This window comes from Corvus moneduloides, chromosome 3, assembly GCF_009650955.1.
Source record: "Corvus moneduloides isolate bCorMon1 chromosome 3, bCorMon1.pri, whole genome shotgun sequence".
In the NCBI taxonomy this organism is placed as follows: domain Eukaryota; kingdom Metazoa; phylum Chordata; class Aves; order Passeriformes; family Corvidae; genus Corvus; species Corvus moneduloides.
The window spans coordinates 39,555,292-39,583,071 of record NC_045478.1 but is presented as its reverse complement, the minus strand read 5'-3'; the positions used below and the strand labels follow the sequence as shown (position 1 = coordinate 39,583,071).

Genomic DNA, 27,780 nt, shown 5'->3' with positions numbered 1-27,780 from the left:
TGGAGGAAAATAAGGGAAATATTTCCTCACAAGGAGGTTTTAAGTAGAGTCTGGCAATGATCTCCCAAAGGAAGTAGTGGAAGTCTGGTCACTTAAATCAATTAGGACTAACCAGAGCATTGCACTCCCCGGGAGTCTGTAAGGAGAAAAGCAATGTCGAACTGAACTAAAATAGACTTTGCGTGCTTATTTTCTGCAGGGCTGCTGTCTGTATTTTGCTGGTAAATTCAATATGGCTAATGCTGATTAACATCTCTTGATGGTGATCATATCATTGCATTGTTTCCAGCCTGTTCCTCAATATCACAAACTCACAAGGGCATGGCCATACAAAACACAAATCCCCCAGCTCAGCTAGCTCAGTCTGAAAGACAAGGAGATAAAGGGCAGGAGTTGTTTTCTCTCACCTTAGCAGTGGTCAGGCTTGTTATCACCACAAAGCTGAATTGACACAGACCTCCCTACTGCACACTGAGCACGGTGTACCTATGGCAGCATAGCAGAGGCAGAAGCTGCACATGGACTTGGTCTCGGATTGCTGTAGAGCAAGGAGGTGTGCCAGGTTCCTTAGGTAGGGCTGCAGTACCCGTGCTCTCTGTGCACTAGACGGGTTTTAATGCCTACAAGACCAGCTGGGGACAGAAGCAAGACAAATAAAATGCTTTATGCTTAGTCTTGGTGGACTGTTTGGCATGCTCCAAGAACACAGAAGAAGTCCTCTCCTACCCTGCCTTGAAACATAAGGGAAAGAAATCATACCTCCAAGAAGCTGTGATCTTTGCTTTGCTTTTCTCTCTGTGTGGGCATTGTTTTATATGTATGCTTTACGTTTTCTCTGCCCAGTTTTCTAGTAGCCAGTCAATTCCATTTAGACAATAGAGATGGGTAGAAATTGGAATAAGGTAAAGGATTGAAAGACAGTGACTTGGCATATGAGCTTGGACAGGGTGCCCAGTGGAGGCTCCCCCAAACTGACCTGCCTGCTTAAACATCAGTTAGACAGAAAATAAGGTTTTAAAGCAAACAACTTTTGGACATCTTACTTTCAATAGGGGAAAAAAACCCCTGGGATTGTTGCTGGCATGGGTTTTACACATCCAACAAAAGTCTCTGTCGCATGTAAATGAAGACTGTTATATCAGAGAAATTACCTCTTTCCTTCTGCAAACGTAGATCAACTTGTTTTCACTAACTTTTTTCACTGGGATGCATCAGTCAGATTAAATAATTTTAAAAGACTGTCCTTATCTGTTCCTAGAGAAATGCCTGTGTGGTGGTAGTACATGCAGCTTCAAAGCCTTTTCTTTCCCAGTGTGCGGTGTTCATAGTCACGCTCCCGCGGCTCTATTGCAGCCTTCCTGCCAGAATACAACAGATGCAAGCAGTCCCAAAACTGGTGGGGCCGAGGCAGGGAACCTGCCACGGGAGCCGAATCAATATTTAGACAGCTTCAGGCTGCAGAGCTTGCGCTGGCTTTCACACTTGGCAACAAGCTTTGCACCCGTTTGTTTCCAAAGTTATTGTTTGTGCAGTTTCAAGAATTGGCACTTGAGAGATTTCTGCCTGAGGGCAATGACAAGCGCCGGGTGCTTGAAAAGAAACTTTCTCCCTTTGGATCTGAAGATTGTGAGAGTGAAGGTTGTGTCACTGGGTAATATTTCCTAAGGAAGTCAAGGCACACATTTGCTCGGTGTTTTCATTGTCCTTCACGTGAGGCATCTGCTGGGCATCGTGGGGAGCCCACGGCACAGTCTCAGGCTCTGCTTCCGATACATCCAGCGCAGAGCAGCTCCAACAGCTGCCTTGCTGCTGTTTGTTATCGTGGTGATTTACCTGGAGCAAAAGCCTGTGTCAGCGTGGGAGACAGCCTTGCTGTGGGGTTGTATGAGTCAGCCCGAGGCTGTGCAGAGTGCCTGCGCTGGGGTGGCAGGCAGGCAGGTGAAACCCTGGCCCAGCACAGGAAATTATTTTAATTTGCTTTCCAGCCATTCCACCTAGTGGCCAAGTGACACCACTGCCAGGAGAGCTGGGTTTGTGCTCCAGAGCCCCTGCAGACCTATGCTGCTGCCGAGCTTACAAGATATACGGCAATATGTAAGCCCCCACACTGAAGATCTTACCATCAGCCTGCGAGTAGCTCATTAAGTTCCCGAGCAATTTTGTTAATCATGCTGCATAGATAAAATGCAGATAGGCCTTTAGTGAGCTGATAATCTAACAAATAGGCAGAAAGTGTAACACAGATAAAGCAGAGATTGGTTTAATAGCCAGCTGTAAATCTTGGCAGTTCTGTACCAGAGGCGTATTGTAAAACAGGAATGTGCAAGTGTGTAAGTATGTGCATGAAAATGCACTGCTTCTTAAAATAGCAGATAGAGAGTAATGTTATGGATGGAATAGCTATTGGGAGCAATTTTAGAGGTGTTTTAAAATATTTTTCTCCCCATCAAAATCTGCACCACTTGTGGTGTCTTCATAATCCGCCATCATAAGTACAGATCTATGAATAACAAAGGCTTGTTTCTGGAAGTCAGGATTTTCTATAAAAATCTGGGAACTCCACCACTGTTCCTGAGGCAGTATAGGGATTTATAGGCTTTTCATTGAGATGAACCAAATTATTCACTCAGATACACACTAGTCACGAATTAGACCATCGCAAATTTGTGGCCTCATGGCTCACCAGCCTCTTGAGCAGCTTCTTTGCTCGGTGGCATTAATTCAATTGGAAGAATAGTAAAAAGCTACTCACCTTGAGTGTATCCCATGCCATCCCAGATACACCCTTCTGAGGAGCTGGGAAATGGGAGTTTCAGTCCCCACAGCCCGGGGAAGGGACCTGGTCTCCTACTTGCTAGTGTTTAGGCCATTTTGCAAAAAAAAGGAGACAGCAGTGCTTCCTCTTCCTGTTTGTTTTAAAAGAAGAAACTGAGCTGGGGATGCCTGCCAGAGACCTCTGCATCCAGAAGGAGGTTGCAGGCCGTGCATCCCAACCTCACACAGGCATGCATGTGTTGGCATGCTGAATCCCATCTAGAGGCCTTTCTCTGGTAAGCAAAGCACAGGGAACTCGGATAAATGAGTGCTACTTGCAAGAAAGCCAAGAAAGCATCTCAGTGAATTGACACTGAAGTGACTTAGCAGGGTCATGTAGTAGATGGTTGGTGCAATGGGAAATTGAGTTGTGGTCTTCCAAATCTCAACCTTGTGGCCAAACCACTGAATTTTCTTGTGCAGAAACCTTAATCCTTGTTGCTGAGTTCTGGTTCTGAAGCAGCCTCTTGCTGCTTTATGAAGAGTAGAGTTTTTCCAATCCCCTTGTTTCATGCCCATTGGGAGAAAAAATTTTAACGGGAGTTAGTGGCAGTGCATTTTTGTCAAAGACAGACAATATCTTTAGTTTACCATGTGGCAACTTATTTAATAGCTGTATGTAAAGATACCACTGAAAAAATGGGGAGGGGGGGAAAGTGCGTATTTTTAAATATATGGCATATTAATGTAAAACATAGATGGTATGGTAAGAAAACAAGATGAGTAGCAGTGCATAACTCAGACCTGGAACAGCTGACTGGAGATCACTCTCCTGGAAATAGTTTTTACTCTTTCTACAAAGAAAACGGTGGAAAATTAAGTACTGAGGTGGGACTCAGCATAATTTCTATCATTTGAACTATAAATATTAATTTATTTTCTGTTAGCTGTACCTCAGGCTCACTAAAATCAGGAACAGTATGAGGAGAATAATCTCCATGGGATGGAGGAAAGCTATGCAGTCAGTACTTACCTATTATGTATTCAGCAATGGCTTGCAAAAAAATTTGAGAAGAAAAAAAGGAAATGGTTTGCTTTCGAAAGAGGCAGAAAGATGCTTTCTGTTGAATTTTGCTGTAAGACTAAGTGTTTCCTTCCCAAAACACTTTTTGGATTTAAGTGATGTCTTAAGATTGAAACCACTGTTCATTGGATTTTCCATCAGGGCAGAAGAATCAAAATTTAACTGGTGCTTTCATGGTAGGGTGCTGTAGCACAGTTAAAATGAGATCCACGTAAGACTTAGCAGTGTCCACACCAGGCTGGTTTTGTCAGTCTTTTATTAGGGCAGAGACTTAGTTCATAGGTCCTCAAGATACGTGGGAAAAATAGTGCTCTGTTCAACCTGTGCCGTGATGTACAGGAGCAACATAAAGGGAGCAGTGCTAGTTGCTGGATGTAGCATCATTGCTGGTGTGACAGAAGAACAGCTGGTGTTGAGCAGCATTTATTTCTGAATGCCAGATCTGCTAGTTTATCTAACCACATGATGAAGGACTTGGGATGATAGCAAGAGCTGATGGTAATGCTGGCAATTTCCCTCTCTCTTTTTGCAGGTCACTGTCAGGGGATTTGGTCCATTGTTACAGTTCGCCTACACTGCTAAGCTGTTACTCAGCAGAGAAAACATCCAGGAGGTCATCCACTGCGCTGAATTCCTGCGCATGCACAACCTGGAGGACTCCTGCTTCAGCTTCCTTCAGACACAACTGCTGAACAACGAAGATGGCCTGTTTCTGTGCAAGAAAGATACCACCTGTCAGCGCATGCACGATGAGGAGAACTCCGATGGAGACGAGGAGGAGACGATGGAATCGGAGACGTCAAAAATATCTTGCCCAAGGGAGAGGATGCACCAAGAGCCCTTCAATTTTGAAACCACTGTTGCTGGAGCAGAAAAAGGCGAAGGGATGCTGCCTGACTCTGACATGCTGAGAGATAGCAAGGACAATTTGGATAAAGATGCAGTAACACGGTACCCCAGATACAAGAAATACCAGCTTGCTTGTACCAAGAATGTCTACAACACATCACACATCAGTACCTCAGGTTTTGCAAGCACATTCAGCGAAGAGAGCTCTGGAAATGGCCTCAAATCAGGACTTGCTATGGGGCAGATAAAAAGTGAGCCTCAGAATGAAGAGAACGATGAAGAAAGCATCACACTTTGCCTGTCTGGAGATGAACCTGACATCAGGGATAAAGAAGGGGATGTTGAAATGGACAGGAAACAGCCAAGCCCCACTTGTGTTGACAGGCCAAAAAGTGGGTCTTCTCCTTCTTGCTTGCGGTCTTTCTTCAACAGAACAAAAAGCATAGATTTGGTTGGCTTCCCCAGCACTTCCCAACAGCACTTTGGCAGGAGTCCAGCATGCCCTTTTGAAAAAGGGACAACTCAGGGTGACCACAAAACTGATTATGTCCCTTTCACAGGGAACTATGGACAGTCCCATGCCATGCAGAAGGATGCTTCCAGCTTCACAGTGGGATCACCACTCAGGGGGCCTGGCTTTGAAACTCTCTGTAAGCAAGAAGGGGAACTGGACAGGAGGAGTGTTATATTCTCTTCAAATGCTTGTGACCAAGTAAACACTTCAGTGCATTCATATTCTGGTGTGAGCAGCTTGGACAAAGACCTCACTGAGACTGTGCCAAAGGGTCTGTGGGCTGGTGGCAGCCAGTCTCTCCCCAGCTCTCAGACCTATTCGCACAGCGGACTGACAGCTGATCACTTGCCGGGAAGGATGCGGCCGAACACCAGCTGTCCAGTGCCAATTAAAGTTTGCCCTCGCTCTCCTCCTCTGGAAACCAGAACCAGGACCTCCAGCTCATGCTCTTCCTACTCATACGCAGAGGATGGCAGCGGCGGCTCTCCCTGCAGTCTGCGTCTTTGTGAGCTCTCCTCTTCCCCTTGTTCCCAAGGCCCTCGATTCCTGGCGCCCGAGCACCAGGAGCCCGGCGTGGTGGGGGATGGATTGTACAACCCAGTCCGAGCCCAGATTAAATGTGAGCCATCCTATGGAACAAACTCCAGCGATGAGTCTGGGTCATTCTCAGAAGCAGACAGTGAATCATGTCCTGTGCAAGACAGAGGGCATGAGGTAGGGATTTAAGATAAGTACATATATCACAGTTGTTATGACCCAATTAATCACTCCTTGATTCTCTCAAATGACTTTGCATTTTCCCAGCACTTTCTTTGTTTATAAAGGCAAAGAGTAACTTCTGGTTGTTCCCTCATCAGCTGAGTGCACATGGTTGACTTATAGGTGTGCTTGACCTCTGAGATGTTCTGCACTTGTAAAAATTTGGGTATGGGAAAATAGCAAACTGCTGAATGATGAGAGTGCATTGATGTGCTTAGGAGTCTCCAAGCAATGTTCTGTCTTCCTCCCTCCCTCACCTACTTTCGTGGCACAAAGCACTGCTCCTTATTCTTAATTTGCTGAGGTGGTTCCTGCTCCACTCGTTATTGCTGCGGGTGTGTTGGAGCAACCTCAAGCTGTGCCTTTCCTGACACGGAGGGTTGGGCAGCCTACTCGAAGAGCCAATGCTGCATGTTGCCAGCAGAGGTGTAAAATTACTTAAACAATTGCATAGCTGGCCACCCTGTGCTGTGGGAATGGCATTCAAGTCATCTTCCCGTGTGTGTGTGTGTGTGTGTGTGTGTGTGCGTGTTGAATGTTCAGGTACTGGGTTTTGCCTCTATTATGTGACAGCTTGAGATCATGTTCCCGGCCTGTGACATTTGGTTTGGTGGTGAGCTCTAGCAGCCGTGGCACAAATGGTTTCAGAGAGAAGTTATCCTTTAATTTCCAGGACTGTTCAGGGAATGACAACAGAATGATCTGGGGCTGAAAAGCAAGCTGTCAATTTCCATATCGTTCTGCCAGGAGAGGCAGGAGAAAGAGGGGCCCTCTTTAAAGCTAGAGATGGGCCAGCTGAAGATGCTGCAGTGATAACTGGCTAACCATAACCAAATAAACTGTCTGTGTGAAGTCACTAGTGAGAGGGCAGACTTGAATCAAGGAGACGTTTTGTGGAGCCCAGAAAGTGGCTGGGCTGTTTATTGTTGATTCACAGGGTTTCATTAGGAAACTGCATGACCTAGAGAACATCTGGGTGAAATCACGTATCAGGTTCCTCTAGTAATGCTGAAAAATTCCACTGAGAGCTTGTGCTTCAGTGTGGGGAGAAATGAGTGCAGCTTTGGGGGGTTCATATTCTCAGAGCACCCAGTTCAGAGCCATGTGGGCTTAGTTATGGAGTAGGGATGAAAAGACTGAACTTAATTCTATCCCTCAGTCTTTATTCCAGCTACATTCCAGGCTTTCTTTTTTCCGACGGATGTGGGTGCTTCCTTTAATTAGCTGCTTAGCTTTAAGGAAGGGCTGAAGAGCCTGGGGAGCCTCTGGTGTCCTAAACCCTGGTAACACTGGACCAGTGATTCTGAGAGGACAGTTCTTCTTCATCCCCATGTCGTAAGCAGGGGACAATGCAGAAGGGAGAGGATTCTCTTTGGGAGGCTGCCTGGGATACTGTGCAGGAGATCTCATTTGGGAAGCTCTGCAGCAGCTCAGTTTGGCCACAGCTGGGTTCTCAGTGAAGTCCTGCTTTTACGAGGGGCAGAGGGCAGCAGGGACCAGGGACCATCCATCTCCACCCATGTGTGCTGCTTGCTCAGCATGAGGCAGCACAGAGGGCAGAGGTGAGTCTTTTGAGGTTTGATAATTAATTAGCTGTCATAATTACCTAATTGTGCGGAGATATGCTGCAGCAGAAATGAGCCTGGAAGAGTGAAATTAGAGGGTTATAGGGGACTGGTGGTGGTTTCCCAGAAAAAAGGTATGTGAATATGTGCAGGAGACCATGGATGAGAGGGGGGACACAGAAGGAGCAAACAGGCAGCTACAGGAGGCCATCTGGGTGTGCTGCTGGCAGGCAGACATCTGGCTCTGAGACAGTGCTAGGAGAGGTTTGCGCCACACCTGGTTTTGCTGCTGGTAGGCAGACATCTGGCTCTGAGACAGTGCTAGGAGAGGTTTGCGCCACTCCTGGTTTTGCTGCTGGTTTCCTCTGGGGAAGATTTTCTGAACTGTGCTGAGCAAGTTTTCTCCCTGGGACTGCTGATAAGGCGCTTTTTTTTTTTTTTTTTTTGGCTTTTTTTTTTTTTTTTTTTATACCCAAGGCATTTTGATTAGGACTGCTAAGCATTAAAAATGTGGTGAGGAATTAATGCTCCATGAGGTTGCACTGCACTATCCTGAACAAGCCAAGGGTAAACAGATCACACCAGTACTTTGGTAGAGATTTTGTCTCAAAAATGATCTTTTGAAGGTTGTTACCAATACAAGAACAGACTGCAGCCTCATTAAACAATACTGTATTTACACAGTGACTTGGGGTGTGTATCCTGCAATCCTGCAAGATCTGCTGCTGTGGAAACCTCAGTAAAGGGTATCTTAAACCAGACACCAGAAAATATGTAACAGCAGCAGGAAGTTCTTGTATAACTTGCTCTACCTACTTTTAGCAGTTTGGCTGTGATGAAAACAGCAGGAGAGACTCACAGCTGTCTGAAATGGACAGCTTTCTGCTCTTCACCTCTCTGCAAGCTGCATGGGAATCTTTCTCCATTCTTGAAATTGTTGCTTTGCCCTTCCTGTCCCGATGACTTCACAGATGGGGTCCCTTTCCCCCTCCATATCAGAACACACAGTGTTTTCTGGGCTTCTATTCAAAAAGCACCTGATAAGATATCTGGGGGTGACATGCTTGCCCTTCTGGAGAGTGGCCATGCAGGTTCTTCTGCTGCAGGTCAGGTTCCATCGGGGTGGGATGGCCTGATGGGAATAAGCCTGGCGGACTCTGACCATCAGTTATCTCACAGGGCTGCTCAGTTGCCCTGGAATTTGGACCTAGTTGGTCTTAATTTGGCTCCCAGAGTGCTGTCGCTGCCAGAATTAATGTCACAAACCATCATTTGCTGATGTATTGATTGTGTGAGAACTAGGTAAAAGGCTTCTCTCTGCTTTTTTCAGGCATTCTGCTTTCCCACAGTCAGATGCCATTCAGGAGCACATAGACAAAGTTGTTTGGTGCCAGAAATGGGGTGCTAGGGCTCAGCATGATGTCATGTGGGTGAAGGTGACCCCACCTTGTGACGAGCCTCTGTCTTATTGGGGGTGCAGATGGCAGTCACAATTGTCAGAGGAGGTGGCAGTCCTTGTAACACCACTGGTAAATCCTCTCCAGGATGTGCTTGCCTATTGCTTCCCTTCCTGGAGCCACCAAGACTCTTCTGCAATCTCCCTTTGTTAAGGCTTCCTGATAGAGGCAGCAAGTGCAGTGTGGGGTGTACCCATGGTACAGACTTGCAGGAACAGGGCTGTTCCTTGAGCTATTGGGACTTCACAGAAATATTTAATAGTTTGTGTTGCTCTTTTCACCCAGCTCTCTCAGGCCTCCACAGGTTGTGAAAAATCAATTACTGAGATATAATACTAGAGAGAAGACTTAAAGCTCAGTGCTTACAGGCAGGTTCTGACAATCCTGCTTAAAATAGCAACAACAAAACAATAAGCCCTGAAATAATGAATTGTTGAGAAGGAAGTAGTCTGTCAATCTGTTAACCTACTTAGGAACAGAAACTTCTGCACTACCTACTTTTCTTGGTATTCTTTTTCTTCATCAAGTACTTAAGAGTACTTAATTTTCTGATAGAAAATTTGTAAAAAATATTGTACTACTAAACCAGTTAAAAAGAAATCTCAGCTCAGTCTAATCTGATAAGTGAGTTTTCTGAGGAAAAAAATAAACAAGGGCAAGAGGAGGTAAGAGGTGGAGTTTTCCAAGAACTATCTAGAGAATTGCATTCAATGTCTTTTCATCCATATTTCAAAAGAATTTCCCGCCTGGGTTAGTGAGTCACTTTTCAAAGGAAATTTTCATAAAAGCAAAGCTAATGCAATTAGACCTTTGAGGATATTGTTGGTAAATAACCTTCAGCAAGAGTCAAAACCCCTCCATGTTAAGTGACAGGCAGCCACCCTTTCTCTGTTCATCTGCTGGTGCTTAGCAAAATACTGCAAGTCAGAGCCCCAGAAAAGAGTAAACCAATGTTGCTCCACCAGGAATCTACTGGAACTGTGCTGAGTTACCTAATCTGAGTCTGCTTCACTGCTTAATATTCCTACCCAGTGAAGAATGTTACACGGAAAGAAGGGCAACCAAGAAAAATACATGTGAAGGGTTTAATTTGCTGTGGTATGTGATACCTCCCCAGAATTTGATGAGCAGTGACCCCAGCATTCCTGATTTTACTAGGTTTGCAAATTTGAAAGTGAGAAAAATTGGTCTCCAGATCATTTTCTGGTAGATGTTCTCCTGACTAGGATGGCATCAGCAGAGCACTGGGAATTGTTTCTCAATGTCTGTTTAAATGGGGTTTGTCAAACATCAGTCTTGTAAAATAAACTTCATGGGAGTTTTGTTTTCTTTCCTCTCTTCAGTAGGAATGGTTTCCATACTGGTAGCAAAGAATTTCTGGATTACAACAACACCGAGAGCCTGAAATTTCAAGAGGGTCCTTTTAAACACTGTATTATTTCGTGGAGCCCTACAACCAGTTCTTTTATACCCTGATCTGAAGACCTTGCATGAGCTCTTAAAGGACTCCAGTTCTTGAGCTGCAAAAGCAAACCTTTCAGAGAAATACTGTACTTTAACCCCTCTCATTTCACTGCCTGATCTTCCATTCTTAAGTGCACCTGTGGCTTCTGTCTGTGTTTCTGTGCTATCCCTGGTCTCAGAGAAGCCTGTTAAAGGGCAGAAGTATCGTACTGTTGTGCCCTTTGAAGAGCTGAAAGCTGGGGACACTGCAAGACGTGAATGGGAAAAGGTCAGCCCAGCATTCTGAGCACCAGCAGTGTGTGATCTGAATACAAGTCCAAGTCACGGGCTAAAGGATGAGAACCCCATCCACATCTCCTGATTGTTGCATTAAAGCACTCAGCCATGGGATTAGCCTGGTCCCCTATGTCTGTGAGGCAGGTAGCAAATCAAAAGGTTACCCAGGCTGCCTCCACTAGGTCCATTGCAGTGCCCTCTCAGGCAGCTTTTGCTGACCCAAATGCCTCTCATGGCCCTCACAAGGTGGGGCTGGAGTTGACCCCATGCCACTACAGGGCCATCAGGTGTCTTGTGTCAGATGGAACTCACTGTCTGCAGTGGGACCTGCTGATCTGAAATGGGACAATTTAGAGCCTGGTTTATTGACAGAATGGTAGATCTTCACTGCCTGGGCTCACCATTCTCCTTTTGCAGTCCTTTGCCATCTTGGTGTAGTTGACACCTGGAAAAAGGAGGTGTTTTGAAGCTTTACCTGTGCCAGTAGACAGTGGGATAAGAAAATGAGTGGGAGGGCATCTTGGCTATCTCTTACACAAATGATGGCCCATTGTCTTTGTGCTTCTTAGATAGTCTCTGTCCAAGTGAAACCAGGACAGGAATAGGTCCCTATTCTGTAGGACCACAAGTGGTGCCTGAAATACCATGTAGGCAACTGAGCCCCTAATGCAGGTGGACGTACCTCAGCTCCTGTCCTGGAATTAATTTCTTCTTGAGTGTTTGTGGAAGACAGACTTGCATGCTAAGGAAAGTACTTGGAAAAACAACATTGATATCTTGGGCTCTTTTGTGCGAAGCAAAGTACCCATTTCTGCATATAAAAAAGGCATTAGTATGATTGAGCCCCTGTGCTGGGTTGCTTGGGTGGGTCCTGAGAGCCTTCCAAGGACAGCAATTTTAAGTGTCAGAGGCTTTCAGGATTTGAGGGCACTAAGGCAGCAGGTTTTTTTCTTATAGCTCTGGAGCAACTGACCAACTGGTATGATGAGTTCCACCTTCCCATACCCCCTACATAATGGTTGTTTTTTCTTATGGATAATATATTAGTCCTTTTCGTTTCTGTGATGTTAAAGTCAGGCTTGGAAAGTTCATTGCCTTTATTAGCACTTAGCAGCTCAGGGAAGATGATGTCTTAATATAGATACAAGGGAAGAATGAAAAAGCTAAGGTTAGGCATAGGATAAAGAAATTCCCAACAGTTGACATTTATATTTTAATGTGAGTGAATACAGGTCCTAGACTCCTTCCTTTATTCCAGACAAAAAGGAGAGGCAGGAGAGCAGCAGCAGCAGCAGTAACTAGTACAGTAGATGAGCAGGACAGCAGTAACTAGCATATGATCCAAGCTGGCACTAACTAGTGAAGCTTGAAGGAATTGGTAATATATGGGCCTTGCAAGTGCTGAGTCAGTCACTGTCCCTGTCTGTCTACATCGCTGCTCTGACTTAGCCACTCAAAGCATTGACATTTACACTGGTATCCTAATATTAATATGGGGGGGAAAATGCCACAAAATCCTAACCAGATTTCCTTTTTCACCAGGGTGGATTGGGTGTCATCAGCCAGAGTCGGGGCAATAGAGTCTGCAGTGGTGGTAGAAGGTGCCAGGTTGTTTGTTGTGTGGTGGATAATGAGCTTGTGCTGCTGTTGTAAAAATGCATGGAAAGAGTAATTGTGCTGATAAGGGAAGATTCTGGAGCTCTGTGAGGTTAGCTCTGGCTGGAGTAACTCCTGGAAGGAGCAGGGATCCCACTTACATTTTTAACTTGAAATAGTTTGAACCAAAAAGTCATAGTTATTAGAAAGAAAACTTTTCGAGAAAGTATACTCGCTGGGATTTTCTTTTGCATCTTAGAAAAGATTGACTGTCTTTTTCAGACACCTCAGGTAAGGTTTCTCTCGCCTCCTTATAGATAATGTAAGATGCAGAATCTTTTCTGAGTCTTAAGTCCACTCCTTCTGCAGCCAGAAGCGGGGAGAAGCCGCGCAGGATGCATTGCCATCTGAAGGGACCCAGATACTAGGTAGTCCCAACCCATCATTTCAGGCAGCTCTGGGTGAGTCACATGAATCCCACCCACTGCACAGTTGCAGGCTCTTGCAAAATGACTCACCACTCTGTTATGATAAATACCAGCTGAGAGTCTTGCCCTATGCAGATGTAAAACACTTTAGCCTCTCACTGCAGCAACACCCTGGTGCAGTTATTCACTGTGTCCGTGCCAAAAGCTTGGTGGGTTGGTATTTTTTTTTCAGTTGACAGCTGATTTCGAAGAGGGAGACAGGCAATAAAAATGCTGTGAATGGTGAAGGAAATGAGTCTGACTCACTTCCACTTTCCCTTTCACATTTTTAATCGTGTGCAGTGCTGCCTGTGACATGAGTGGGATTATGCTGGGATTACTGATAGCAGTCTCTGGTCTGCTGTGTAGATGGTTTTATTTTCAATCCCTTTTTTTTTTAATGAATCTGTTTTTATTTATTTTCCCATTTCCCTTCAGCAACTTCTACCTGACATATTTAAGTTGCTTCTCTTTCATTCCCATTCCAGCTGCAAGCACATCTCCTCCTTGCAAGTAAATATGTTTTGAAAGGGAGAGGTAGGGAGAAATAAAGGTAATGCTGCTTTCTGTTTTGGTCTTAAAAAAATAAGGAAAAACTGGAAACATGAAAGGGCTGGTTTTGCAGTGAAACTGTGGTGTCTTTCAGAGGAAAGCATGGGCTGTTTTCATTTTCAGACCCTGGTTGAAGCTTGAGAGAAAAGCAGGTGACAGAGTTTATGTTGACCATCCAAAGGCTCAGGAGGGGAAATCAAACAGGTTTCTTGTCATTAGCTGGCAGTCTGTAAACAAGGTAGTCCACATCACTGTGCCGAAGGTCAGCCTTTGTGTGTACAAGCAAGAATTTGGGAGGGTTTGGGCAGTGTTTGGCATTCCTTGCTGGTATAAATTGACCTGTCAAGTAGTGTGTTATGAAGCAGTGCCTGGACACATGGGGCAGAGGGGCATGAATGAATATTCAGGGCATGAAGCCATCTGAAAGAACGTGGTAGGTGTTTGCACGTGTTTGCACGGAACTTTACATACCTCAGGCTTGGCAATGCTCAGGGCAATGATAGAAGGGTACAAGAAAACACCCAAGAACACTCATAGACAAGGTGAGGAGCTGCTTACTGGCAGGTTCAGGTGCCTGGTGAGGGTCCATGACTGTCGATGCCAGAGGCCACCGCTGTGTGTTGGTGTACGTGTGTCCTCAGCAAACTGTTCTGCTTGAACAACTCAGCTCTTTGATAAAGATAACTTACTTATAATCCATATTGTACTTTCTTTATCTCCAAGTAATTTTGAAGTGCACCATTTGAAGACAATGCACATTTTAAATATCAAAGGAACATTTTCAACCCATATCTTTCATTTGGCTGGAGCAACTTTACTTTCTTTGATAGCCCGTGTGCAGAATAGTCTCCTTGTTCCAGAGGTTCGATTGTACCAAACAGGGACAGAAACATAAATATTTACTGCCATCTTTTGGGCAGTGAGGGTATGACTCATAAAAAGAAGGGGTCAATTGAATTACTCTGCATCTCCTTCAGCTTTGTCAGCTGATTCTTATTTGACCACCAAATATAGCAGTTGGCCGAGGAACATCAGTTTTTTGATAGTTATCAGTCCGAGGCTCTACATCATCTACATCGAGCAAGGTTTCTAAGGAGAGGTGCTTACCTTGATTTGAGCAAGCTGATAGATTTTGGGAAAAAAAAGCTAAAGTCTTTGAGCACATCCACCCTTCTCCAGCTTTTGACACAGTGTGTGTTCATTGCTTCAGACTGCTGGGAGCTTTGTATTTTGCTCTGCTTTAATGCATAATTGGAAGAATTCCTGAAGCCAGACCCTGACTTTTTCAAGAAATACAATTTCAGCGCTCTTAAAATCTGCAAGATTACAGTGTCAACATATATTGGTTTATTTTAAAATGTATATATTTTAGCAGGGTAGGATACGCTGCATCACACTCCTCTGACCCTTTCTTCTTACGTGGTGTACTGTTCAGTTGAAATGTTGCTTAGGTGACCTTTCCTAATTGCAATACAGTATTTTTCATCCCCTTGAGGTGTCAGTTGCATTTTTAACCTCACACTTAATCAAACTTCCAGTCCTGCAGTCCAACCAGAGACACATTTCCTGCTGTGGTAATAGCCCCTTCCTTGAAACTAGTTTGAATTTAATAGCAGCAAGGTACTTCACTCTTTCCAAAAGGCCATGTCTCCTAGTGGACAGAACCTTCTTTTAATGCAATGACATCAGTTATTAGGTCTTTGTTGAAAGATGAAATTTTTGTCCGAGATTCGTATATGTTGCTGCTTTAAGTACAATTATCATCTTATCCTTACCATCTGGACCTCCACAGTGTGCCACAAGGGAGTGTTAAGAACTTGCTCAATGTAAAACTTGGTTTGTTGTTTATTGAGGGGGTGGCAGCAAAGATGATCGTCCTTCCGCTCACTGTTGTTCAGCTTGCATTGAGCAAGCAAAATATGACTCTTTGTTCTTGTCTTGTGTTTGTTTGTTTTAGGTGAAACTTCCTTTTCCTGTTGATCAAATCACAGATCTTCCAAGGAATGATTTCCAGATGATGATAAAGATGCACAAGCTAACCTCAGAGCAGCTCGAGTTCATCCACGATGTCCGTCGGCGCAGCAAGAACCGGATTGCAGCTCAGCGCTGCCGCAAGAGGAAACTGGACTGTATTCAGAACCTCGAATGTGAAATCCGCAAGTTGGTGAGTTCCGTGCTCTCGTCGCAGCCCAGCTCCACCCACTGCAGCCTGCAGGTCATTGACAGCAATTCCACTCCAGACTTCAGTGGGTTCAGTCAGTTTGTACATTCATAAGCAGAATGTACAGTAAGACAGTGCTACCACATTTTAAGGGAGTGAGGTGACTGGAGTGAGGCCAAGTGGCTGCTCAGAAAATTCCTCTCTCAATCATGGTATGGACAACTCAGGTGTGGTTTTTTGTGCTTCATGGTGCTTTGTTCTCTGCACAAGCTGTAGCAAACATAGTGTGAAAGAAGCAGGGATCTGTTGGAAGAAGCTGAGTTGCCATCACCTCACAAATGGCAGAAAGCCGCGTGACTTTGGGTTACTCACTGCTCCTTGTGCCTGTCTGCTTCCTGTCTGTAACAGGGAGATGACACTGACCTCGCAAGATGGTTGCAAGGCTTAAATCATCAAGGCTTGTGAAGCCTTCAGATGCTGTGCTGCTGAAGCCCTGGGGGGAAAAAAGAAAAATCAAAACATTGTTCAGAGTAGTGCTCCACTGATGCAAAACAAACAACATAACAAAGATAAACAAAATAGTGAGCAACTGCTTCCTGCGCTGAGTATAATGCACAGTGTGTACAGGATGAGTCAGAGGTTCTGCACAGTGAAAGAGTAGATGGATTCTCATCAGGTTGTCAAAAGAAGCAGGTCCAGTCTTAGCTGCACATGCCTGTCCCTCTGCACTGAGCTGGTGATGGGGAGGAGTTCCCATCTCTCACTCTCCAGAGCCCCAGGAGCAGCTCTCCCAGGGCTGGACTACCAGCAAGGGGTGATTCAGCCTTTAACCTGTAGCCTTCACTTGAAAATTAATTTGGGTTCATTGATTTCATGCAATCCTGTGACATTGCCTTTATTGTCTGACGTAATCAACTGTGGATAGAGAAAATAAAAATTTTAAGTCCTCTCCCCAGCACAAACACGCATCTCAGGGAAATGAATGAATGAATGGCATATGAGTGGCCTTGTGGGCTTGATCCCTGCTTTTGAGGAATCAAAAACCATTTGAGGTGCAGGATTTTTCCCAAAAAAACACCGACTTTCTATTTAGCGAAAGGGACTTGGATATGTGTCAATATGCAGTGAGTGAGCCAAGTAGGGAAGGCACTCCAATGGACATGTTTGCAAACAGTGAAGGGCTGGTGGGTGAAGTGATGGCTGGAAGCGTTTTTGGGCACAGTGATCACAAAATGATGGAGTTTTTGCTTGTTGGAGAGCTAAGGAGGAGGGTCAGCAGAACTGCCACCTTGGACTTCCAGAATGCAGACTTTGGCCTGTTTAGGAGACTAAATCCCTAAGGAGGCAGTACTGAAGGGCAGAGGAGTCAAGGAAGGCTGGACATTCTTCAAGAAGGAAATCTTACAGGCATGGGAGCGGGCTGACCCCATGCGCCAAAAGACGATCCACTGGGAAGACCAGCCTGGATGAACGGAGAGTTTTGGCTGAAACTCAAGGAAAAAAAAGAGTTTATTATCTTTGGAAGAAGGTGCAGCGACTCAGGAGGACTACAAGGATGTCATGAAGTTATGCAGGGAGAAAATTAGAAGGGTAGAAGTCCAACTAGAACTTAATCTGACTACTGCTGTAGAAGACAATAAAAATGTTTTTAAAAACAGACCAGTAACAAAAGGAAGGCCAAGGAGAATCTCCATCCTTTATTGAATGCAGGAGAAACATAGTGACAAAGAAGGAGGAAAAGGCTGAGGTGCTTAATGCCTTCCTTGCCTCCGTCTTACTCAATAGTGAGACCTGTTGTTCTCTGGGTACCCAGCCCCCTGAGCTGGAAGACAGGGACAGGGAGAAGAATAAACACACAATACGTGATCACTGGAATTTCCTTTGTTATCTTCTGTTCACTTTGTGATCAGCAGTTTCCAGTCTCGTGAATTATATAAAGGTGCTGTGGTTTAAGGGTTTTTCACTTGCCTGGGCCTTTTTTATGAAAGACCCCTTTTCCCCCTGTAGTTACTTACTGTAAGTCACCCATCTTCTTGACACAGATGGTTTCACAGCAGACAGTGAGTGAAATGGTTGTATCCTCAGAGTTTGATAGGTAATATTTTTTGCCTGCTTTCTCTCACTCATTCATCTACCCACTCACATTCCCTTTTTTCCCTGCAAACTCACAGCATATTCTCCTCCATAATTCATCATCTCAAGATGTACTTGAGCATCTGTTTATTTTTTTATTATTTTTATGCTTTCTTGATAGATTTATCAATATTTTAGCAGTTCGTTCTTTTCATGTGCACTGCTCTCTTTCGCATTCACACAGCTGTATGCTTCCAGTGTGGGCTCTGGACCCAGGACAATACTATCAGCTGTCAACAACTACCCAGAGCTGGATTATCTGAGTTGTGGAGCTTTCACACCTCAGATGCCGAGACATCTTGGGTTTAGCAGTGTTACTAGGTGAGATACGTGGCTGTGCTGCTTTTGGGGCCAGCTCAGCTCTGGAAATAGTTCTGGTACTCTACAAAATCTCATCGACTCTCTTGAGCAGTATGCCCACCTGCCTGAGACAGAAGGAGACACAGCAGGACCATCCCAGTCAGTCTACACTGAGTCAACACCGTTTTTTAGAGGTGAAACCTTAGGCTGGGTTCATAAAAATATCTGTATTAGATCATAAAAATATCTGTATTAGATCATAAAAATATCTGTATTAGATCAAGCCCAAACCATTGAGCACCAGGACGTAAGAAAACAAGCCATGGTGCAGTCCACAGAGCACACTTAGGTCCTCTCTTCTGAATAAACTCACCTCTCTCAGTGGTAACAGGGCTCCAGGGGGTGGACCCCAGCCTAAGCAGCCAAGCCAGCAGTTCAAGGGTGAACCAAACATTGGCAGCTTATCCTCACTTCAGGAATTAACCCCTGTGTTCTTGCTGATTAGATGGGAAATGGCACTTCTCCATCGAAATGGTTTTTTCAGAGTTCTTTTGTATCATCTGTCAGGCAGCCTTAGTTTATATAGGGAACAGTTCTGTGGGAATAACTTGTGATTCTATCCTCTTCCAGTTCAAATGTTTTTCTCCAGATGCTTCCCAAACTACAGTCCACGCAGACCTCGTGGTGGTCAAATACTTGATGTATTTGTGACTTTTCTTCTGGCCATATGAAAACAACTGTGACATGTTGGTGTTCTTGGGTTCTGTTCATACATGCCCAGAATGAGCATGCAGTGGATGTACCTTCCCCAGCCTAAGATGCCTTCTTTCTTTTTCAGGTGTGTGAGAAAGAGAAATTGCTCTCCGAAAGGAACCAGCTGAAAGCAAGCATGGGAGAATTGTTAGACAACTTCTCGTGTCTTTCCCAAGAAGTGTGTAGAGACATGCAGAGCCCGGAACAGATCCAAGCTCTCCACCGATACTGCCCCGTTCTCAGACCCATGGATCTACAGCCAGTCACCACCATCAGCCCCACCCCAGCTGGTGTGGAGCAGAGCCTGGTGACCTCCCAGTGCGTCGGGGAGAGCATGCAGTGCTGCTCGGAGCAAGGCTCAGTGCAACTGGGAGCACCCTGGCTGCCCAACAACATCTCGGAAAATTGTTCAGCTGGCGGGGGGTTGGATGGAGCTGACGCAGGTACTTACCCCGAGAGAGAGCTTCCACCAGAGCAGAGCAGCCAAACGGTCACGGTAGACTTCTGTCAGGAAATGACTGATAAATGTACAACAGATGAGCAGCCTAGGAAAGATTACACCTAGTGACTCGTAACCTTAACATTACACCTGGTCAGGTGTTCTTCAGTCAGCCAGTGGCAGTGTTCATTTGTTGTCTAGAAGAACGTATTTGGTGCACACTACAGTGGTCTTAGCAGCAATACTGTTTTTAAGTATTCCCTCCTCTCTACAAGCAGGAGTTCTCTTCACAATGGTGCTATCCCTTGCTCAGGCAGGGAACGAAGCAGTGGCAACACTGTCTGTTTTTGTATGTTGATTTCAATCTTAACAGGGATGGACATAACACCTCTGAGGACCCAACCACAGCTTTTTTCTCAGTGGCCCATGTCACAAAACCCTAACTCAGGAATTTCCTCTGAATGTTCAATTTTTCATTGAAGACAGCTTCTTTACACATCAAAGTTTTATAGCTAAACTGTACATATTATATATAATATATATAAAATATATATATCCATATGCAAGAGTCCCTGCATGCCTCAGTTTTTCTCATCCTACAAACTGGAAGCTTTCATTTCTATTGTATAAACAAGTTCCAACATTCCTTTTTGTCTTCGATGCTAGAACTAGTTTGGTAACTTGTTACATGATAATTTTTTCCTCAGTTCGCAGTTCAGCAATAGCATTCAATTTGTACTTATTTATAAAATTTTAATGTTGGAAACTTATTTGAGATTTTATTATAGACAATTTTTTTGGCACAGCCATTTTGTGCCACTTGAGCAATGTGGAGTTATTTTATTTTCTTGCAGATACTGTACAGTAATGGTCAACTTTGCCACTTGCACTGAGTTTCTGGTCAAACCTCTTTTCATAAATGAAGTCACGACTTCAGAATAACTTGAGTATATGGTTTTCTTTGCTTTATGGCTTAAAGGAAATAGAAAATTTTTAGCTAATAGACAAACACTCAGGAGCTCATTATGTAGTAAAAACGGTCTTGCCAAATACTGAATTCACTATACAATTTGTAAAGAGAATCTGCTTGAATTATTTTTATATTTAGACTTCTTTCTGTTTCACAAGCCAAGTTTAAGTGCTGTTAATGATGCTTTTGGAGTCTTATAGGGGAAAGTATATTTCACTCTTTAGAGAAAAGTGTATTTGACAACTGGATCAATTCATCATATGTTCCACGAAGTAAGGCAAACAGAGATCTCATCAATATACTTGGGGGCTTTTTCTCCAGCCCCACTCTGCATCCTTTACTCATGGAAGCAACTGCTGCTTCGGCTAGTCCCCAGAGCCTGACCTCAGCTGTCCTCAGACATTACCTGTTCTCCCCACCAGACCCAAGTTGCAGAGGTGGGTCTGGTGAAGTTAGTGACCCTGCCTAGGTAGGCGGAGTTGCAGGATCACACCCCTAGTTGTTAACTTTGGCTTCCTTATGGAAGTCCAGCTAGCACTGTATCCTCTAAGAGCAAAACATACGTTTGCCAACACCCGATTTGGTCACTTACCCATCAAATTCTTGTGTTCCAGGATCCTCTCATCCTGCAGCATTGCCCTCAGCACAAGCTGCAGCTAAAAGAATGCTGTCTCAAAGGAGACTACTCAGTGAATTGGCTTAGTTGTAACTGTATTGGACTTGTATCTTAATGTTGACTCATGTTATGACTGTGTGAGACAGCAGCTTTCCAAGCATAACATCTGTATGTACAGTGTAGACAGAAGAACAACCTCCTAATGCTTTTTTAATAATTATTACTATTCTAAGTGTACTGAGTTTTTATTTTGTGGTTCTTTGCCCTATGTGTGCCAGGTTGTGTGGCTTTATCGACGACAACTGTCATGTGCTTTATTGGCTGATATTGTTTGTTCTCGCTGAAAAAAAAACGACCAGCTGTTCACACCTGTTAAAAAAAAAGGAAGTGTGGGGAAGCAGCTTCTCAGAAGCACTAAGTGATAATGTGGTCTTCTGTGCTAACGTTTACACTAGAGGTGTGCGCTGGTGGTTTTTTGAGGCACTCAAGTAGATCAGCATCTTGAACCCTGGAGGAGGAATCAGCTCCCTCTCTCCACTTTCTTCCATCTTCAGACTGTGCTCATGGACTGTCGCCCACTCGCCACAAAGTCTTGCTTTTATCCTCTTCATCCAAACTATTGTAGCCAAGCTACTGAGGAGGAAATGCATATAGCATGTGCCATGTTTGTTGAAAATACTTTTTTCCCCGCATGTACAAAGAAAAACTAGTATATAATGTAGGAAAATATTTATGTTTAAGTATTAATCATTACTGTACAAAATCCTTACCTTTAAATGTTCAAAAATATACAAATGCCATAAACTCCTAGTTCACATGGTTGAAAAAGGGGGAGGAGTTGTCCTATCTTTTTAGAAGAGCTTAACCTAAAAATATCTGAACCCCCTCCCAGCCATCCTTTGCAGGTAACTTCACTGAGAAGCTCTTTGGCGGGGGGGTGGGATTTGATTTTCCTTTGAATTCGCTGACGTTGCAAAGCAGTTCTGTGCTTCGCAGAGAAGTTTTGTTTCTATGAGACCATGTTGAAAGCTAGAATTTAAAACTAAATGTGAATCACATTATAGAGTCATAGCTACTTGGGGGGGCTGGGGGCGGGCGGGAGGGAAGGGTCAACTGACACAGTATTTTAAAGATGTTTTTCTGTTGCCTTTTTTATTTTTAAGTGACCTCCTATATATATGAATAGATAGAATGTTTTATGAGTATAAAACCAAGTTTTAACTTGCTTCCTGACATGAAGATTTACTCTACTAACAACTCATGTGCAACTGGTACTCTTGACCTCATTCCAACGGTTTAAAAAACCCACCCACACAACCCATTGCGCTGCAGCTCTTAGGTTTGACCTGGCCTCATACTGGTGCTGGGTCTCTTGATTTCCTCTACCTTGGGAACTGATATTTAAAACCACTGCTCAAATAAGTGTCTCTTCCTCAACCTTTCGCTCGTGTCTCTCTTTCCCTCCCCTGCAAGCTTTTCTGGATGTTTGATTTCATTCTTTCCCATTAGAAGTGGCTGATTTTGTGTCATTGCTTCCTATATTTACATGTATCATGGTTTTTCAGTGGGGTTTTTTTGGTGGTGGTGGTGGTTGCTGTTTGTTTCTATTTTGTTTTGAGGGGTTTTTTTGCTATTTTGAACCATGTGGCTTTCAAAGCAGTTTCTGGGCTAACATTAAAGGAAGATACTGGGAGAATTAGTTTCAGACCTGGACGCCAGTTTACATACCCAACCATTCTTTTCTCACAAAGACAAACCAAGTGACCACAAAATATCATTGGGAAGAGCGAAAAAAATCTGACAGCAGAATTTTAAGAGTTTGGCCAGTGGTCACTGTGATCTTAAGAATCTCTTTGCATTTGTCCAAGAGGATACATGCAGCATCTGTCCTGCCGGGCGTTGCTTGGGAATGGCGTGGTGAGACCCCATCTCCCCGCTGAGCACTGTACTGCTCCCATGGGCATGTGAGTCCTTGGAGCTCTGTCCAGTCTGTATCTAGTCCTCCTTTTCCTCTGCTATTGCTATACTTGTATTGCCAGGAAACCTCATTTCATTTAGGCTTGTTATGCTTTGTCAGGTGAGTACTACACTATATAATGAGTTTGTTTCTCTGCGTTCTCTGGGGGTGCCTTGAACACAATTAAAGCTCATTGCAAGCTGATTCTGGAACAAAAAGGTAGTGAAAAAATATATTTAAAAAAAAAAAAAGAGAGAGAGAGGAAAATCAAAACGGAAAACAAAACGGAAAACAAGCAAAACAAAAGCAAAAATGTTGGCTGTGTTATCAGGAGATCCCAGTATTTATATCACTGACTTCCTAACGTGATGACTCAGGCGTCAAGAGTTTGATGCTGCAGTATAAAACTATTATTTTATATATTGTACAAGTAATTTATTAAATGTCTTTCTAAGGGTATATGCTGCTTTTAAGATGCACTATATTTTTGGATCTAATCCCTGTATTATTTTTTTCCCAAGGAAGTAAAATGTGCTGCAAAAGCAAGCCACAGTGATTAGTATGCTAACTGCTACTTCTCTTTAAAAAGGAGAGCGGGAACGAGATACATAACTTTGCTAAGTGGATTAAGTCCTGCCAGAGAAATGATTAATGCTGATAGTGTGGTTGTTAATCTGGAATGCGACACTTCGTCAAGTCTGTATCCTAAAGAGTGCTTACATAGAAGTTAAAATGCCTAGATATATGTTTAATTTTTTTAATATGTGACTTCATGATTGCCTAGTAAATAAAACAAATCTGCATGCTGGACTCACTATAATCCTGTAATAAAATGAAAACTGATCCACGAGGAGAAAGCATGGTGAAGTGTTGCGATTCCAGAATCAACACCACATCCTCACCTGTGTCTTGTAATCCACTGCTGTGATGGTGAAGAGAGAGCAAGGGGTGCACTTGCAGAATAGGAGACCCACAGTGAATTTTGCAGTGAGATAAAGTGAACTTTTGCCAGGTTTCCACAGGCTTACATTTTGCTCCACTTCACATCCTCTACCATTGCAACATGGAGTGCTGCTTCCACCTTTTTTTTTCCTGATCTGAGATGATTTTGAAGGTGTCTCTGGGTGAACGTTGTAGCCTATGGCTACATCATTTTAAAAGTCTCTATTTTAGGGCTGCCTTGAGAAGTTTTAGCTCAGTATGAGCAGCGTCTTTGCATAAGGAGGGGATCTGCTAAGTATGGAGCAGTTTTATTTTTATCAGAAGTGAGGTGAAACTAAAACTATTAACATAAAGAATTTCTGCTCTCTTTCCTGTTAGAAATTTTCTCAACAGATTTTTACTTCATTTCAGTTTTGTCTCTGCCAACACAGTCCAAGTTAATTTTGCATCCATATATAAGATATGTGTATGTATGTATACATACATCTATAATTCTAGTCAGAGTGTGTGTTTGTGTATTTTCCTGTTTATAATACATATATGTATATTTATAATACTCCCTGGAGTATTTTATGACTCAGGCATCAGGTCTGATGCTGTAGAATACAATATATGTGTATATGCATATGTTCAAATACTGTGTGTATATTTAAAAGATCTATTGTTGGTGGTCTGTAGAATAATTATTCCCTTTACTCTCAAAATTTTAATGGCATTACTTGCAAAGACTAAGTGTACAGTATTTTCCTACACTCCACCAAGATAGGTATTATTTATATCGAAGTCAATTATTGATATGCATTTTAAGGTATTACACGGATAATATTGCCATTTTTGCAAACAAAATCACTTTTGGGCAGGAAAGAATAATAAAAATATCTTTTTATGAGCTCATTACCCCAACCAAACAACTGCTAAAAAGCCAGTTAGATGACTCCTGTTCTTGTACAAACTTAAGAGACTGTGGGCAGAGCCCTTGCCGTAAGTGAAAGTCACTGTGTGGTTCATGCAGTGCCACTGTTGTCCCTTTTGGCTAATTAAGGGCATGCAGAAAAAAACTCGCATCCCAAAATAGAAATGGCAACTGGCAGTGTTTGATTTCATTGATTGCTTAGAAGCAGAGATCGTCCCAGGCTACAAACCCAAATGACTCCCCCCCGTTTTGGAGGGAGCCAAGCAGGGGCTGCAGTCGACGGTGGGCTCATCCCTGCAGCCAGAGGAGCCCACACTCTGGGATGTGGGCAGAGGAGGGAGCAGCTGCCCCGTGCTGGGAGCTGTGGCTGGCACCCCGTGCCCAGGCCAGTGGTACCCTGCATCTGTGATGTACCCGAGAGAAATGTGCATGTCCTGTTCCCACTACTGCGTTCGCTCTGCCTGAAGCTCTCTGGATCCCTCAGACCAGCAGGAATGATACTAAACACTTTGGTGATATTCGGTGCGTGGTTGTTTACTCAAAGTTCCAAGCATCACCTTTGATTTCAAGGGTGGGGATGCCCTAAGAGTTTGTTCCAGAACCAGTTGGTTACAAGTGCACCTCTTATATATGCCTTACAAACTTCAGAGGCCATATTCAAAACAGGGTTTTATCAGTGTATGCAAGGGGGTGCAACCCCTCTTCTCTTCCTCCCCAGGTCAAACAGTATGGACAGTTTTCACACATATCTACCTGTATAACCCTCTGTACCTCTCATAACTGGTCAATGACTGTAACAGGTTACATCAGGTGTTTTTTCTACATACTTTTTACACAAATTCTATGCGATTAATGTAACTTAATTCAATGCATCATTTTATTGTACTAGTTCTTAAGCTTGTCTTTATTTTTTTTTCTAGGTGACTGTGGTTTCTTGTGATTTTTATTGTATAAATAAATGAGGTGGCTGTTGATGCTTACTCTCTGTTACTAAGAATTTTTACCTTTTTGGAAGAAAGCATTGCTATGAACTAATGAATTTAAAATGTCATTTACTCATTGTAAATACAGTATTGTGCAAAAAAAACAAAAATGAAAAAAAAACCACCCAACCCTTTTCATTCATTTGAATTGCTAGTGTTAACTGAATTTTGTCTAGACACCATTTCTGTTGATGAAATAAAGACATATCATTATGTATTGTAAATCGCCTCATCTTGACTCTGAAATCGATGTTGCAGGGCTCGGTTAACACGTAGATTGTAGGTGAGATTCAGGAGGGTAGGTTGGGTGTGCTTGTTACTGCCAGGTGAATCTCTAGACTGATGAAAAGACTTCTACTCACGTGGTCCCACTGCTAATTCACTAGTAGTCTTTGATCCAGGGATCCAGTTACCTTTGATCTGCAGGAACAGCCCAGGGTGTTCCTTTGCAAACGTGAAATAAGTTTTTTTGGAAAATCAAATAAGCTGTATCTATATGCATTCCCCTAGTGCATGACTTCAGGCAATTCTGCTCAGTCTTTGTTTTGGTCTTCTGAAGACCCAGTGTTCTTATTGGAAGGTAAGGGAAGAGGCTGAGGTTTGTTTCCCCTTTAAGGAAAACGTGAGAGAAACTTAGAGAGGTTTCTGTAGAAACAAAACATAGCTGAAAAATCTCTGTAGTGTTCCTCTCTGAAAGAGGAAACCTGTGCCATGGACCATTAGCAGAAAAGCCAGAAAGGAAAGAAGAAATTACAACAGCTTCGGATGCTATTACCACAAGCAGGACATGGGGTCTAGCGGGGACTGTGCTGTGGGGCTCCCACATCAACCACCTCTCTCCTTGTGTCAGACACAAGCTGGGAGCCTGCTCAATAGCTTGGCAGGAGACCCTGGGAGGGGGAATGGCGTGACCAGTTGTCCTACCCTGGCCCACATGCTTGCTGGCTGTGGAGTGGGGAGGAGGGCAAGCTGCTAGAGGGAGGTCTCCAGGCTTTTTTTATCACCAAACAGGAGACTGTAGATCGTGTTCCCTGGGCCACCAACCTTAGAGATGCAAGCTGCATTCTCCTCCATCTGCAGCAGTGAAAGTTGCCTGCAGTGTTTCAGTCTTAAGGTTCTCATGGAAGAAAATCAGACACTACTTTCCATTGCATTACTCAGTTTTCTGAATCTTCCTGTTGAGCATGTATGAATATGAGGAAGGCTTCCCACCCTATCAAATCTGTCAGAAGATGTTGCATCCACTGCATCTACACAGCCTGGCAGTAGACAAAGTACTTTAGCAAAGCTGTTTCTCCATCCCTCAGTTGTTACTGGCATTTAATGGCCACCATTTCAAGTATTTCCTTTTTTTTTTTTTTTGCCTTAAAATACTGAACAAATGCACAGGCAATTTGTCAATGAGTTTCTAGTGAGGCAGAATATGAATGTAAATCACACGCACTTGAAAAAAACAAAACACTGCAATCTTTATGCTTGAGTTATTTTCCAGCAGTCCTGCTTTCTGCTAGCCTTGCCTTACAGTTGTCAAGTCATGGAGGATTTTTATGTTTAGGGAAAGCTGCATAGCAAACGAACTTGTTCCAAGCATCGCTCCCTGCTGAGCTGATAGCAAATGTGAACTGTGATAAGCTTGACAAATAAAAGCAGCTTAAAGTATGTGGCCAGAAACAGGGTCAGGGACAGTCAGAAGAAAGTGCTTTATTTTCCAGGTACACAAGTGGAAGTGATGCTTTCTTGGGCTGCATAAAACCCAGAAAGCCAACCCTCCAGAGCTAGGCTGTCCTAGCAAACTGAAACGAGCTCTTTTTGGCTTTGCTTGTCTTTTGGTTCTTCTGTATGAATTAATGAGACTGTGAAACAAATAAGATTTTTGTGACCATGATGTGACCTTCTCAAACAGCAAACTAAAAAGTATAGACGTTTTGCACTTAAATTGTCTGATATCAGTTTCAATTTTGAATCCAAAAGCATTAGCTATGAGGAGGCTACATTAGCATGGAAAAGCTCTATCAGAGTTTGAGGATTGCATTAGCAAAGGCAGACGAGCAGCAGGTATTCTTCAACTGTTTTTTTCCCTTGCTTTAATTTTCTGTCCTTTCAGATTCTGTGAGTGTTTCCTCTGTCTTTTTATTCATTGGCTGTTGAAGTCTGGAGAGATAGAGACCATGTAGCCTTCCAGGTTACTTTCAAATCAAACTATTCCTTTCTTGTCAGTGGCTTGGGTCTTACGCTACCTTGAAGGTCTGTGGATCAGGCTGGTTTCTGATATGAAC

The 27,780-nt window shown here is 43.6% G+C and overlaps 1 protein-coding gene across 6 annotated transcripts in view; it reads left to right on the top strand.

Moving 5' to 3' along the window:
- BACH2 (BTB domain and CNC homolog 2) overlaps positions 1–25,728 on the top strand; it is a 187,962-nt gene extending 162,234 nt beyond the window's left edge. For all 6 annotated transcript variants that reach the window (XM_032105074.1, XM_032105077.1, XM_032105073.1 and 3 more), the window contains 3 exons: positions 4,371–5,915; positions 15,295–15,501; positions 18,770–25,728. In XM_032105074.1, the coding sequence (XP_031960965.1) occupies positions 4,371–5,915; positions 15,295–15,501; positions 18,770–19,249 (2,232 nt within the window). In that variant the 3' untranslated portion in view covers positions 19,250–25,728. The remainder of the gene's footprint in view (positions 1–4,370; positions 5,916–15,294; positions 15,502–18,769) is intronic.
- The last annotated feature ends 2,052 nt before the right edge of the window (positions 25,729–27,780 follow it).